General features: G+C 46.3%; 1 protein-coding gene across 1 annotated transcript in view; it reads left to right on the top strand.

Annotated features, from left to right (window-relative positions):
* Rxfp2 (relaxin family peptide receptor 2) overlaps positions 1–16,244 on the top strand; it is an 85,997-nt gene that overhangs the window by 33,897 nt on the left and 35,856 nt on the right. The window contains exons 2-3 of the mRNA XM_075968945.1: positions 10,997–11,143; positions 13,530–13,607. Of these exons, the coding sequence (XP_075825060.1) occupies positions 10,997–11,143; positions 13,530–13,607 (225 nt within the window). The remainder of the gene's footprint in view (positions 1–10,996; positions 11,144–13,529; positions 13,608–16,244) is intronic.

Below are 16,244 nucleotides of genomic sequence, written 5' to 3'. Positions count from 1 at the left end.
TCCCAGGGCTGCTGCATCAACGGTGTGCATGCCTGTGTCTGTATTTCCACTCGGGGATCCGTCCCTTTCAGTAAGACCTTCCTTCAAGTGTTCCTGGCCTCTCATCACCTCTGTCTTTGCTGGGCTTCCTCTCCAAGGACTTCCTGTAGCTTTCTGCTTCTCATTAACTCGACTTCCTTTCTGGCATTTGTGGCTATCCCCTGGTGTCCTGGCCTGGTGATGGTCATCATTAAGATTGTGTGGGCTAAGATTGGGACACAAAACCCAAACAGAGCCAAACAATCATTATTTAATCAAGTTTGTCTACAAATTTAGTCTAAATCAACCAGGGACAATCTAGAATCCTTCTTTATGCATGTATTGTAAAAATGCATTGATTTGTGCTATAGAAAATTAATTCTGTTGACTGAAAAAATTCCCTTAATCAATAGGAAATGGTATTCAATCATTACCTTTCTAAGATTAGTACATAAATATGTATATTTGTGCACTGGAGTTAGAGAGATAGATCACTGTTAAGAACACTGGTTGCTCTTGCCAAGGACCTGGCTCCAGGTACCCAACATCCACATGGTGGCTCCCAACCATCTGTAACTCCAGTTCTAGGGGATCTGTTGCCCTCTTCTGGTATCTTAAGATACCAGGCATGTGTTTGCCTGAATGCATGTATGTACCCTACATATGCTCAGTACCCATGGAGGCCAGAAAAGGGAATGAGATTTTCCGGAACTAGATTTACAGATGGCTGTGAGCTGACATTCAGGTGCTGGGACTCAAACTCCCGTCTTCTGGAAGAACAGCCAGTTCTCTTAACCACCGACCCATTCCCCCAGCCTCTGTATTTTTACAGCCTCTGCATTGAGGATTTTTAAGATTATGGATTTTAAGCTACTTCTTAAAGCTGTTTGAGTCCAACTTCTCCAGTAGAGATTTCCCCTGTGCTTGGCCCTGGATTTGCTTGTGAGGCTGGAGAAACGTCTGTCCTGTTTTCTGACCCTCTCTAAGCGGGCTCATGGGTGTGGTCACATAGGCAGCTTGTTGGGATAGATACTGCAGGCATTTTGTCTCGTGGATGATCCAGACCCAGGCCCGTGTCCTGTCTACAGTGGCTCCCCATTGCTTTCCTGTTGGCTATGAGCAAAGGGTTTTACTGAGATCACAACTTTGGGTGGCCAGTCAGAGTGGTTCTCTCCCTGGTCCACTCAGCGGCTCAGTACCGCCCTCTGCTAGCCCAGTTGCACTCAGCCTTCTCAAACTACATTTGAGCCGAACTCTGATCATACCAACAATGACAGACTTCATTTGGGGGTAGTAATATGGAAGCATATGTAGGATTTGCCCACAGAGGGGTGGGGTGCTTGCCTGGAAGTCAGAACACACCACATGCACGCAGTGCCCACTGGGGCCAGAAGAGGGCACCAGATCCCCTAGAACTAGAGTTAAAGACTTCATGAGCCACCATCGCGGTGTTGGGACCTGAACTCAGGACCTCTGCAAGAGCAGCCAGTGCCCTTAATTTTGATGACTAGGTCTGTGCTGTATCAAGAAGGAAATATGAGAAGGTGCACACGGCAGAACCAGAAGGTCACTGGGAGGAGGGGCCGGATAGGCCGAGAGGCTGACTTACCGTCAGCTGATTAACGTGAGGTCATAGTCCTGACATTTACTTTGGCTCTCAGCTCTCTCCAAAAGCCAAATGCTCAGTATCCGCAGCCGTGGCATCATCCCTGAGGTTCTCTTAACTACCAGGGATGAAGTTAAAGAGACAGACCCTTGGGTGCCAGAACAAGAAGATGCAATAGATGGGGGGAGGGGGGCTGCGATGCTGCACAGTGCAGAGGCACACTAGCTGGCTCTGTTGCTCGAGTCATGCTTACAAACGTGTCAAAATGTAACGTTCTAAAATTTGAAGTTATTTTTATGTATTTATTTTATGGCTATGGCGTTTCGCCCGTATGTGTGCTACATGCATGCAGGGCCCACACGAGGCCAGGAGATGGCACCAGATCGCAGGTACTTGGAGTTGTAAGTAGAATCGTGGGTGCTGGAAGCCAAACCCAGGTCCTCTGGAAGAGCAGCCAAAGCCCTTAACTACTGAGCCGTATCTTCACCCCAAATCATTTTTTTAAAAATAAAAATATGACATTTTTATTATACCATCTGTGTGTATCTGGATGGCTAATTGAATCCACCTGGATCATCTATCACATTAATTCTACTTGTAAAGCTTTTTATTTTTTAAGTTGGAGGTGATAGGGACAAATCAAATACTCGGCAAAGGAATTGCTAATCCCGCACTAACGATCAATGTACAGCTTCCTAGCAGATGGCATAATTCAAACTTTGAACACGCAAGTTTACCTACAAGACAATGTTAATCACCATTCCATTCTATGGGAAAAATTAATTATGTCATAACAAATGGCAGCAAAAAAAAAGGAGCTTTCTGTTTTCTCTTTCTCATTTACCTGTCATTTGTTATGTACGCTTTGCTCGATTGTGGCTTAGATGGAGCTTTTATGTACGCGCGGGAGATATTTTAAAAGGTGGAAGAGAACCTATAATCCCTTCTGTCAGAGGGACTCAAATGTGTGACCTCCGAGTGCAAAGGAGACCAAAGAGTCTTGACGTACACCACCTCGCAGGCAGGCAGGAAGAGAACCAAGGTCTCTGCAGAGTTCCCTGAAAGCGGACTTCCTTATTGAAGCCATTTTCTTGATAGCCATTTCCTCTTTCCCATTTTCAAACGCTGCTCTTACTGTAATAAAAGCTAAAATCACCCTCTGGGAGAGATAAGGTGTCCTCCCTAACAGCACAGGGCTCCTAGCACTGGAGCGGGTCAGCCTCCTTATGTGCGTGAAATGTGTGTGTTTGCTGCTTGCTTGCAGAAACACCTCCTCCTATTCCTGAATATTTCATATGTAGATGGCAAATTCTGAGACATGTACCACATGCTAGTAATCGAGAAGTTTCCTTGCTACCGGAACAGTTAAAATGAATAATTAATTTCTTTCCACCAAACAAGGCATAGTGTACTGTGTGAAGAAAAAAAAAATCCAGTGCCGTAAGAATCAGTATGGAGGACGGGCAAAGTCATCACGTGGTTGGGGATGAAAGCTCAAGACCTGGAGTGGTCTTGGAAGGCTCGGGGAGCCTTTCCCAGAAATGACTTCAGAGATGAATGTCAAATAAAGAGGAAGTGGGAAAGGAAAACAAAGCACATTCCCAGTGCAAAGAACGGCGCATGCTAAAACCGCGGTGTCTTCCCAGCATAAAAGGCAGACTTCCAGGAATGATTTCCTGCAAGGGACAAGAGAGCTTGAGAGAGTGAGGAGGTTTGGCCCGTGGTTCTGCAGGACCTGAAATCACTTTGACACTTTCGCTGGTTCCTTTCCCAGCCTGCAGAGCATGCCATTGCTGGATCCTATCGCTATCCTTTACATGTCTCTTTCAAAGATATTTAGATGGTTGCCAGTTTGGGACTATGGGGAGTGAGATGCCCCTGAGAATGTTCTGGTAGTGGGATGGGGGAGGGGGGTCCAGGCACACATTTCCACCGACTCCAAAAACAGCCTGATGACTCATACAGTTTGCAGGCTTCAGGAGAGGATGAGATGCTGTTTCCCAAAGCAGGTGTTTTCATGAGAATCCTCAGCAGTGAGTAGAGCTTGCATGATGTCATAGGCTCCCCCAAATTGTTTTGTAAAGTATGGGGAGGGCTGGAGAAAAGGCTTAGGGGGTAAGAGTACTTGCTACTCTTCCAGAGGCCCCAGTTCTCCTCCCAGCACCTACATGGTTGCTCACAACCATCTGTAACTCCAGTTCCAGGGGTCTGGTGCCCTCCTTTCTCTCTGCAGGTCCCTTTATCATTTCCATGTTTTTTTTTTTCTTTTGTCTCCCAGCCCCAATTTTAACCCGAGCCGGCCCTGTCACCACGCATTTGGAACTACCTGCTCGAACCCGGTGGACTCACTGTTGGAAACAACTGGAAACAGTGACCCTCCCTGGCCCAGAATCTATCTATAGTCAACAGGTCAGCTGGGAGAGGAGGGGCTCCCAGGAGCCCCTCCCCATTCCATGATTGGCTGTTGACAGGCCCGGTCTTGTGCAGGCCCAGGGCAAGCAGCCACAGGTGCTGTGAGATCATCTTTGCCATGGCCATTGTGCCCTGGAGACAGCATTTGAAGCCTCTCCAGCCCTTATAATTCTCTCTCTTCACCTATCTGTCATGTTCCTCTGTTTATTTACAGCATTGATTTCTCTCAATGATTGCCTATATTTTACAGAAAAACTGTGTCCATGTTTTGGGCTTATCTCTAAGTATATGGCTGTTGATGGAAAAGGTGGTTGTGCTGGTCATTTTCCTTTCGCATTGTTTGCTGCTTCTATCCAGCTGGCTATGGGGAAAACCTCAGGTTTCTCATTGTTAGATTATTCCAGCACAGTCATCTATAAACGACAGCAGTTGTAACCTCCCCCTTTTGGTTTCACTCTCTTGCCTACACTCCATAGGCTTAGCTTTCCGTTATAATATTGAATAGAAATAGTGGCAAGCATTGCCGCCTTCAGAAGCCTATCATGAAGCAAGCCTCGACCCGACTGTACAGATTTAAAAGCAAGTCAGTTTCAGTTACGTTTCAGTTTGCAGAGTTATTTGAATGGCAGGGTCCGGGAGTTTCACCCTTGGAGCCCCTCTTGGAAGCGAAGTCGCAGACAAGTGACAAATGGGGAGACGATACGCCTGAGTTATAACAGGAGGCCTGACCTCCCCGGAGAATTCCAGCCACATCTCCAGACTCTGTTTTCTCACATAACATTCCAAACACTGTGTTCCGAAGTCCTGCTGCTGTCAGGAAGGAACTTCCCACAAGCCCCTGCGCCCCCCCCCCCCCCCCCCCCCCCCCCGCCCCCAGCGTGAATGTTAGAGTCTCCCTTTAGAAGATGAACTTGTCTTCTCTGGGGAGATAATACAATACTATTTTGCGAATAAATAGAGATGAAATGTAACAGAGATTTTTAGAGCACCCTTACGAAGCTAAAATATTAATCATCTTAGCAAGTTCTGGTAAATTCTTTGATTTGTTATTCAAAGAATTTCAAAACCCTAAAAAGCTCTGGCCTCATGCCTACCCAGTGAACTTCAGGATGCTGTGCCACCCACATATTTTTTTTTTCAATTAAAAACAAAAAAGAGAATGTGATTGAGAGGCTAAGAGGGGGACTCTGGAGGAGGAAGTAGAGCTGGGCAGGGAGGGGCCACAGAGCACGGGAAGGACGAAGGACGCCTGTTGTCTGATGAAGGCCGTCGAATTTGTCAGACACTTCAGGGGACAAGATCGGTAGCAGAAAAGGACATTAGGCACACAGTTTGAATCCCAGCACTTGGGAGGCAGAGGCAATGGGATCTTTGTGTGTTTAAAGTCAGCCTGGTCTACAGAGTGAATTCCAGGCTTGCCAGGGCTCCGTAGTGAAATTTCTTTTTAAAAGGAGAAAGGGTGAGGGCCAGCAGGCAAACACCTGTCCTGATGTTGACCCTGCTGGAGTAACAAGGCCAGCAGTAGAAGCAGTGGGTTGACACATAGTGGACTGGAGGCAATGGAGACATTGGCTTTTGGGATCCTTCTGAGCAATGTCATTGTAAAGGGGAGAAGACTGGGTCTTGGTCCCAAAGGCAACTGGATATAACAGGACTTGGACTGCTTGGTTGGTTTACTTGTTTTGAAGATGAGATCTGATGATTTTTCTGGTTTGTTTAGGAGTGTGTGTGTGTGTGTGTGTGTGTGTGTGTGTGTGTGCGTGTGTGTTATGATACTGAAGACTGAACTTGGACCTCACGAGACAAGAGTTCTGTCTCTAAGCTATGTCTAGCTCTGAGAACTGACTGAATTAGACTAACGTGGCAGAGTGTTGAGGGCATGCTATGACAAGGGAAAGATAGTGGAAATACAGGAAAGAAATGCTATAATTCATGTAGAGAGGTTCGAGATGCCGAGGCAGTGTACAGACTTGGGAGACTTTACTGGGAGCAAGTGGGGAGCCCTCATCCTTCAGATATCATCAAGCCTCATCCCTGACCCTGGCTCATGACCATGGGACCTGCAAATAGCAGAGCCTATGTGTGAGGTTCCTTACATGTGTGTAGGGTCTCTCCTGACCAGTGCAGGAGTTCTGGGTGCCGGGGAACTGTGAACTGATGGCAGTGAGATTTGGATGAAGCCCAACCAGAGGAGTAACAGCCAATGAAAGTTCTAGAGACAGGGAAATCCACGACTCAGAATTTGAGGAGTAAAGAGATGATACAGAGAGAGGTCCCAATGTCACCCAGGCAAGATGGATCTAGTCTGTCACCCTCACAGTCTGCCCTGCTCCTCTGCCCTTTACCCACCCCACTGGGCATCCTCTGAGCTCACCGTCCTCTGGCAGTTTTCAGAAAGAAAGCGGACTCTCCAATCACACACAAGATGGAAATTTTCAACACTGGAACACAGTCAGGCAGGCATAGTGAGACAGGCTTGTAATCTCAGGACCCCTGAGGCTACGGCAGGAGAATCATGAGTTTGTGGTCAGCCTGGACTCTGCGCAATGCTTTTAGAGATGTCCTGACTCTTCCCAGGAATCAGGCAGCTTCCGGCAAGTATACCAATCAAGTGACAGCTGCCCAGAGTGCCACTGTAACCCACTCAGATGGAGTGCCCAGCGGGGACACCAGTGTCTGTCTGGTTGACTGGCAATCAGTTAATGTTTCCTGAATGTTCCAAGAGTTAACTCTTAAATGAATGGCGGAGGCTTTGTCTGTGATGTCTGCTGCATCCCTGCAGCTCAATGGCCTCCCTCCGTGACAGTCTCAGCCTCACAGAGGTAAGCAGCACCACTCGGGTTACCTAGGAAACGGCCTCCTTGGGCCAGTCACCTCTGTGGACCGTCCTCTCTGGTACTGGTTTGGGGAGAGTGTTAATCCCAACGACGAGAGGAGAAAGACCACTGACCCAATTCATTGTGGCCAAATTCATTAAAACAAGCAATTAATTACAGCAGGCTTTTTTATTCATGTGCATGGGCTGCCACCCCCTAAGGTGGGGTTCCAGAGTTTAGCCTTAGATGTGAGGAAGACAAGGCTTCTGTAGCTCAGGAGTAAGGGGTTTCCAAATGGGGATCTGGCAGGCAAAACAGGCGGGGTCAAAGGACCAGAACATAAATATAGCAAGCTATTCCTTCCTGAAACAAAGACTTGGTTGCGAGGTGTGCATCACAAGGGAGTCATAACAGCTGGGAGGCGCAGATGGTCACAACAACCTTTCGAAACAAAGGTAGGGATGCAAGATGGTTATAAGCAACTTTTTGAAACAAAAATATGATTGCTACTCCTGGAACGGGCAGAACAGAACCATTTATAGTTAAGGTTGCAGGAGTAGGGTGTTGTCCAATCCTTGGGAAGCAGGTTTAGTCTTAAGAGGAATGACCGAGTTTGTCTTTACAATAAGATGGCTTCCAAGCCCAAGATGGAGGTAGGCTGGTTCTTCAGAAGAACCTCACTCAGTTCTTTCCTTAGTTTTTGTCGGCTTTCCTCAGTTCTGTTTAGTACTACTGTTGTGGTACTGAATAGTCAGGGCAGGGAGCCCACCGTCTCTAATGATTCTTACACGGAAAACCTAACCAATCCTTCTCGAACATCGTTTCTCAGTAGGGCAGGAAAAGGGTTGAGTGGAAACCAGAAGCACCCTTGGGCACCAGTCCAGCTGGCTCCAAAAGGCAGGGGCAGAAGCATTGTGTGATGCCAGGGCACAGCCGTGTCTGGAGACTGACTAGAGATGGGAGAGACCATGACAGCAGCTTCCTTTCACAAGCTCAAATCTCCACTCTGCTGTGAGTTTGGCCAAAGGGCCCCCATGGAAACCTCTGGAAGCTACCAGTTTTCCTTTGATGTTGACAGCCTCCACTTTTATAATCTCTGAATTTCAATAAAGCTGCCTCTCTCTACTTCCACAGCTGACAGGCGCCCCAGACTACCGAATACACCTCCCAGAGATGGCCAGTGGGTCTCCTTCAGTACGTGCCAAACACAGCGGGGGACCCTTAATTATTATTTAAATTTCATGATTGTGGGGCAGAATGATAAAGTAGGGTACATAGAACACTGAATTTTATTCCATCAGGATTGAAACAGGAGCCTGCAACTTTAGCAAAATTAAATTTTGAAAGGAGCGCTTTCCTTTTCCAAACCCAGTGAGAATTTTGTTTTTTGTTTTGTTTTGCTTTGCTTTGCTTTTCGAGACAGAGTTTCTCTGTGTAACAGCCCTAATGGTCCTGGAACTAGTTCTTGTAGACCAGGCTGGCCTCGAACTCACAGAAATACACCTGCCTCTGCCTCCTGAGTGCTGGGATTAAAGGTGTGAGCCACTACCAGCTGGCTGAGAATTTATTTTTTAAAAAGATAATTGAGCACCAAGTAATACCAGACATGAAAGAGACAGCGGACAGAGAGGAAGGAGTGGAGTTCTGTTGTTATTTTCTTTCTATATCCCATTTATGCTTGAAATGTCCCAGGAAGAAGCCACCATGGAAGGGAATTAACAGTTGGAGTCACTCACGCTCAGCCTCTCTCCTCCACTTCTTTTGCTCCTCCCTCCCACACCCATATTCCCACCCCCAACCAGCATTCTCAGGTCATACTCTAGATGGGCCTCCTTGATCAAGAAGGTTCCAGAAGTCGCATCTGTGAGAGCCTCCAAGCGTGCTCCATGACATCACTGTCCCTGGGGAGGACCAGCTGCCCTGCTTTTGTGTGCTTGTTTCGTCTCCAAGGTCATCTTTGACTAAGGAGCTTAAAACTCAGGAAAGGCAATTGTCCTCTCCAGCCACAGGCTTGGAAGCTTGGTGTGCGCTGAGTCAGGCAGGCTGGGTGCCCACAAGCAAACGCCTGCCTGATAATAAATGCACCTCTGTGAACAATGAGGGCCAGCAGGGAAGTCTCCAAAAAACGCTTGTGGGATGCAATCTCTTTGCAAGGCAGCAACTACTGGAAGGCACAGACGGGTCTGGTGTTTCCCCTGACCCAGATAAAAGCGTCTTTATGTAATGATCCTAATACCAGTAGCTCCATTGTCTTTAGCATTCAGTGAGACAAGGAGGAAATACCCAGCGCACAGTAGGTGATGCTCATAACGGCAAGTCCAGCCACAGCCTATTAAAACCCATTGTTCTCCTCACTCCCTCAAATGCCCTCCTGGTCTCCTGGTGGCATCATTCTCAGGACCACTTGGCCAACACCTCTCCCCAGCCCTTCAGTAGGTCCTAATAAACTGTGGCAATTTCAGTCTGCTCGCTCTTTAAGTTTGTGAAGTTTTCAGCGTTCAACTTATTCATTAGCCTGCAGCGTTCGGCGGGGATGCCGTTGTTCTGTTACAGGGTGAGCCGTTTCAGCTCTTCTTATGTGTGTACTCTGTATTTCAGTAGTAGGTTTCTACAGGCTTTTCCGAAAGGCCTTCAAGAGTTGTTCGTGTCTACCTGTACTCCCTCCTCTACCCTGCCCTCCCACCTCTCACCCCATTTAAACCTTGACTGGCTCTCTCCCTTCACCATTTACACCATTTCATCCAATCTCCCCTCCCAAGGATGCACAGGCGGCACAAATTAGACTGGATGGGCTTAAACAGACGAGAGGATACAGCGTTGGAGGGAGGGGAGGGGGAATCTGGGAGGAGTCAGGGGAGGGGATGACTGTAAACACAACGCAGGGTACAAGAGTCTCAAAAATTTGTGACGTTCCAATTTGACCTTGAGACTTTCCGTAGTTTTGCTAGCCGATGTGTGCAGAGTGTGTCTCTATTTTTCTGGAAATTTGAATGCATGTTTGTTAGATCCAAATGTCTGGGATCGCTTTGTGCTCCCTGTTCCCTGGCAGGTAGGTACCTTATAAATTGTTGTTGGACCTCCCGTCTGCACCCCTCTGCTCGACTAGGGATGGGCTCAACACTTGTTCCCGTGTTACGCCCTCTGCCCAAGACGGCCATTCTTAGTTTGTCTTCATAAATGGCTTCTGCTCTTTGAAAGGCAGATTCCAGAATGGTCTCTCCCATCCCTGCATAGTGTGATTCTCAGTGGCCTCTGGAGTCAGAAGGTAGAACGAGACGTTAGCCAAGTCACCCAGGTGACAACCCCAGACAAGATGCTTAGTTTACCACCTGCTAAGACATGCAGAAAGACACAACACCAGCCACACTCTAGGGGCAGTGGTTCTCAACCTGGGGGCTGCGACCCCTCTATGGGTCAAATGACCCTTTCGCAGAGGTCACCTAAGATCATTGGAAAACACGGATATTTATATTACAATTCATAACAGAAGCAAAATTACAGTTATGAAGTAGCAACAAAAATAATTTTGGGGGTCACTACAACATGAGGAACTAGATTAATGGGTCACAGCATTGGGAAGGTTGGGGACCACTGCTCTAGGGGGAGTCAAGGAGTAATTGAGACAGCTACCCAGCAGAGTGCTGGTACTCCTCAAGAGGGGTTACTGCTAAGGTTGTCACCCCTTATTTTAATGAAGGCTGGGCACTCCCTCAAGTTCTCATTTACATGGTCCTTCTGCATATGTATTTTGTCACCTTAAATCCTTCTTATAAAAAAACTATTAGCTGCATAAATCAATTTCTTTGTCTCTATTTAAGCACGGTTTTACCCTACTATCTTAAGAAGTCGATACCTCCCCAACTCCATGTAATAGTGGAACAATACCCGTGGCTTTCTCTGCATTTACCTCCCTGAAATAAAAGTTCAAAACGAGTCTTCAGGTCACCCGTGGGACAGCTAGTGTGAGGTTCGGTCATGGTAACTGACAGTGTTATTCCATACCGGTGTTCTAAGAATGATCCCCGATGAACCAGCCTCGTGGAGTTCTCACATTAAACCGGACAGTGCCAGCAAGGCCTAGCCGCACTCACATTTGGTCCCTTACAGAAGAGTTTTGTATCCACCCTGTCTCCTCTCTCACCAGATGTCGTTCTGGCTGATGGCAGTATGGTGGTTCCTCTGTGCCCCAAAGGGTACTTTCCTTGTGGGAATCTCACCAAGTGCTTACCCCGAGCCTTTCACTGTGATGGCGTGGACGATTGCGGGAACGGTGCTGACGAGGACAGCTGTGGTGAGTCCTGCCCCCTCCTGTGCCTGTGCCCCCACCCCCCAAACTGTGGGTCAGTCAGTGAGCGAGGGTAATGAATTGGGAGGCACGACCTAATAACCACTGCCATTGCATTCAGGAGGATGACCTGAACTTTAGGAGATGGAGCTTGCTAAAGTCAAAACGACGGTCCCACAAAAATTGAAATGGCAATCTAAATTTTATTATTTTGCTTCTCATAACTCAACCTGAAGAAGCTTCCTTGTGGCCAATAGCTTTGCTCAGCTTTAAGAAGGTCCATAAGCCGCCTTGAGCTCACCTAGAGAATTAATTGATGGTGCAGACAGACGTTGCGTGTCAGCTATGGGTCAGGAACTCCCCATATCACTGAGACAAGGTGAGCTCAAAAGAAATAAGGTGGAAACGAGGCCCTTGAGCTCCTGAGACAACATGGACAAAGAAAACAATAACACTGTGCTTAGGTGACTGAGCACATCTGGAGGGAAAGGGGTCGTGAACAGCAAACAAAGAAAGAGACAGTAAGGACAGAATCAAGGAAAACTTGTCTTTAATTAAAGTGACTTGAATTGAGAACAAAATGGAAGGAAGGAAGGAAGGAAGGAAGGAAGGAAGGAAGGAAGGAAGGAAGGAATTCTGGAAGCATAGGAAATAAAAGCCCTGGGGCTGACTGAAATAGAGTCAAACAACGTCAGTCAAGTCACATTCCTGCGAAAGCAATGTGACTTGAGCAGAGTCACGTGAAGGGTGAAGAGGTTCCAAAGTTTATCACTCAGGCTCTCCCAGGCCAAGTGTTGAGATCACACATCTTGCCTGATCTAATCTGCCTGTTTGCAGAGAGGTTGATATGTGAAGTTAGTCACAGTCAACGCGGTAACTCAGACCTTCCTAGTCTGCCACATAAGGCCGGCTTCCTTCAGCACTGGCCCACTAGCATCTGAGTCGGGCCGCCATGTCCTGGAGGGCCAAACAGAATTCTGCAGCTTGCTGTCTTGCCCCGGGTACTCACGCACCCTTTCCTTGGATGGGAAACAACCGAGCCTCCCACAGAGCTCTCCCGCCTGTTCTCCCTTCAAGCTCAGTTCAGAGGGATGGGAGGCAGCTCAGGGGGTGGAGAATGCTTGCCTAGCAGGCGGGAGGTTCAATCCAGAGCAATGAAAATGAAAAAGGGCTCAGTTCAGGTCCTCCCCCTTGAAGACAGCTGCGCAGGCATCCCCGTGGGTAAATCTCCCGCCACGTTGAGTCACGTGTGTTACTTTTTCACCTCCTTGCAGATGTGAGCACCCTAAGAAAAAGGCCTGGCTCGCCTTCGTTGTGTTGCCCCCAGAATGTAGGCTTGTAGAGTACACAGCAGGCGCTCAGTCTGGGCTCAGTTCTCTGATTGTCAATGAACAAGCTACTCAGAGAGATTTCCTCTTTGCTACCTGGGAATCAAGGATCACTCTCGCTTCTCTGCCCCACGAGGACGCTCTGAACCCAGACTGAACAAGGCACATGGAACAGCTTATAATACAATTAAAGATACCACGATAGCACCATTCAGGATATGAGAAAGGAATAGAGATAAATTTAGATATCAGGGATCATGAACTTACTTTTTGATTTGTGTGGACTTTGATGTCATTACAATGCAAATCTTACCATTTCTATAGCACATACCCAATTAAGGAAGTTTCAAAATAGGCACGTTTTTGCAAATATGTATGTATATATTATTCATATGCGATTTTGATAATACAAAAGGAATATCAAACAAGAATATTACAATAGCAAATGACAAATTGACCTTAAGGCATGACAAACCAAGGCACTGTTATTTCTCTCGATAGGATTTAACACTCTTTATTCAAAGGCATTTTGCTTTTGGCTTTATTTAAAAATAAAATCTGGCAAGGAGTGAGATAGTCCATGCTGAGCATGTGTGAGGCCCTGGGTTCAATCCCAAGAAACAAAGCAAAACAAGGAAGGTCCAGTTTTTATCAGTCTTCAGTACCCCATTACACAAGGCCCTCCCATCTCCACAAGGCAGAGTGAAATTCAGAATGCAGTTGTCTTGTGAAATCCCCAAAACTCAAGTCAAAGCCTCAAAATGTCAGTGTTAAAAATAGGTGTTACTTACCAAGACATTTGAAATTACAATAAAAACAATACTTGCATTATATACATATTATATATGTACGTCTGAAATCCTTGTGAGTAGAGGAAGCAGGAAATGCCCGGAAGTATGTGTTTAACTCTCTCTTGCTATTTTTAGATTTAAAAAAAAATCATTCTGTTGCTTGAGCAGGATTTCTCTTTTTTTTTATTTGATTTCATGAAACTTTTATACTTTTGTTTTTGTGGTATGATATCTGATTTCTAGACTAACCGATGCGTATCAACCACCCCACAGGTGACACTAGTGGATGGGCGACCATATTTGGCACAGTCCATGGAAATGTCAGTAAAGTGACATTAACACAGGAGTGCTGTAAGTGGTGTTGGTTCAAAGACGGTATCAGCTTGCAGAAAACGTGATTGTGGCGCGTGGATTTATCCGGGAACAGCAGCCCCCCCTTATCTAAGGTTTTGCTGTCAATAGTGTCAACAAACTGCAGCCAACGGTGGTCCCAAAACAGTAAATGAACATTTTGAGAAGCTGGGACTCCAGCTTACAATAATGATGATGATGATGCCCTGAGACAGGCAGACCACATTCACGTAACATTGGTCATGGGATATCGCTATGATTTTTCTATTGAGTTATTGGTTATTCTCAATCTCACTGGCCTGATGTATAAATTGAACTTTTTCAGAGGCATGTAGGCACAGGGAAATCAGTAAATACAGGATTTGGTGTTATCTCTGGTTTTTATCATCCACTGGGCGTCTTGGAATGTGTCCCCTGTGGATAAGGGGGGACTGCTGTAGTGGCTCAGTTACCTTTGGGTCAATGTATTTCGCTGGTAATGATTGTCCTATCTGCCTGTGGGCCTGACGAAAAGATGGGAGAACTGGTCCATTTCCATGCATGCTCATTTCTGGTGTCAAGGTATCAATCATGGGAATACAGAGATGATCAATAATGGTGACAGACAATGAGGTTCTATTTCTTTTGATTTTTTTTTTCAACGAAGAGCTCATACTATGTTCCAAACATAGGAAGTACAATTCTGATTAAGGTGTGTCCCCAACTCACAAATAGCTCGCATGTAGCCGGAAAGACATCCTCACTAAGCCATGGTGATTCCAGGCTGCACAGGGAGGCATGGAAGACCACGGTAAGAAATGGGGCTCTGCCAGGAATGGGGATATGCTCCCAAGCAGTGCACTGAGGCGGCTGTGAAGTCCCCGGATGGAGATAGAAGAGGTAACGGGATCCGCAGGTAAACGAGGCCAGTAAGATCTGCGAGTAGCTGTCCAATGCAGGTTGCACAATGCTTTTATGTAAGTGTGCTGAGATTCTTCAAGTGTGAGCTGGGAGGCAGAGCTGAACTCAGGAGGTTGCAGCGTGCCCCTAGAGGATTGGGGGCACGCACTGTGGAGGTTGACCTCTATATTACTAGTAGAGTTGGATGTGTGTGTGTGCATGTATGTGTGTGTAGATAAATACATAGTTTGATATATGTTAGTATACATAAATTTCATTTATGTGTGTAATGTACATATATTAAATACTATACTGACATTGGGCCTGGTTATGCACACCTTTAATCCCAGCACTCTGAGAAGCAGAAAAAGGCAATTTCTGTGAGTGCCAGGCTAACCAGGGATACATAAAGAAACCCTGTCTGAAAAACAAGCAAAGAAATAAACAACAACAACAAAACTCTACCCTTACAGTTCACATACAGTTGGGGCTCTCACCTAGGAGTTACACAGCTGTGTATGCAACCAACTACTAATCAGAAATAGTTTGATTAAAAATACTATACATGTGCTGAATTTGTACAGAAAATCTAGTCGCTAATAATAATGTCTATTATTCTATATTGTTATATACTGTTACAATCATATAATAATATAAAAATACGTATATAGTATAGCAACTATATCATCAGCATTCATATTATAATTAGTGTCCTGAAGCCTCTAGAGATACACTAACAGATGCAGGGGTTTGTGTGTAACAACTATACGAACACTGCACCACTTTTAGAAGGGACTTGAGCATCTGTGAATTTAGGTATCCACGAGGGCCCTGAAAACAATCCCCATACCTGAGAAAGACTGCAGGATGCACTGCAGAATACCAGTTCATAACTCATATACTTGTCCAACAATACATAATCTATGGAAATGAAATTAAGCCAGAGACAGTGGCTTGTACTTGTAACCACAGCAATCAGGAATCTGAGGCAGGAAGATCCTGAGTTCAGAGCAAACCTGGGCTGTGTAGTGAGTCCACATATGAAAAGATAAAAGAAAAATTGGGGCTGAGGAGATGGTTAAGAGCATTGGCTGTTGTTGCAGAGGGCCTGGGTTTAGTTCCTAGCACACACATGGAGGTTCACAACCACCTGTGTGTAACCAATGTGATCTGATGCCCTCTTCTGGCCCCTATAGAACTGCACACATGTGGGGCACATGCATCCAAACACATACACACACACACATTAAGTAAAATAAAATAAATATTTGATAACTGAAGGTAAAAATCACCTAGGTAGTTTAGCGTAAAGACCAGTTTCTTTCTTAAATGTTGTTGGGACTAGGAGCCCTTGGCAGCTTCATCCTTGCCAGAGGCCAAAAATACAAAAGTGTTGGGGAGCTCTGATCCCTAATCTGGTTCTTAGAGGATTCCAGGGTTCCTGGAGAGATAGAATATAGCCATGAAGGCCTCTTAAGAGAAAACTCCTTCTGGTCCAGAGAATGGAGTTTCTGGCCTGGTGCAGCCCTCCCAACCCAGTGGACTAGGGCAATCTCCTGGCCAAGCGACCACCACAGGGAGGGAGCTGTCTCATACTGCTGATGGAACAGATGCAGATCTTCACCCTTGGTCCTAGGGGCCTACCTCAGGTTTCTTGAGCCAGCTGTTACTACACACAGGTTCCCCGCATCGTAGAAGTTTCTTGTTCCAAGGCAGGATAGAAGAAAGGAGACTACAGTTCACTGACTTTGAAAAAAA

This window comes from Microtus pennsylvanicus, chromosome 1 (genome assembly GCF_037038515.1).
Source record: "Microtus pennsylvanicus isolate mMicPen1 chromosome 1, mMicPen1.hap1, whole genome shotgun sequence".
Taxonomy (NCBI): domain Eukaryota; kingdom Metazoa; phylum Chordata; class Mammalia; order Rodentia; family Cricetidae; genus Microtus; species Microtus pennsylvanicus.
This window is presented reverse-complemented; position numbering and strand designations above follow the sequence as displayed.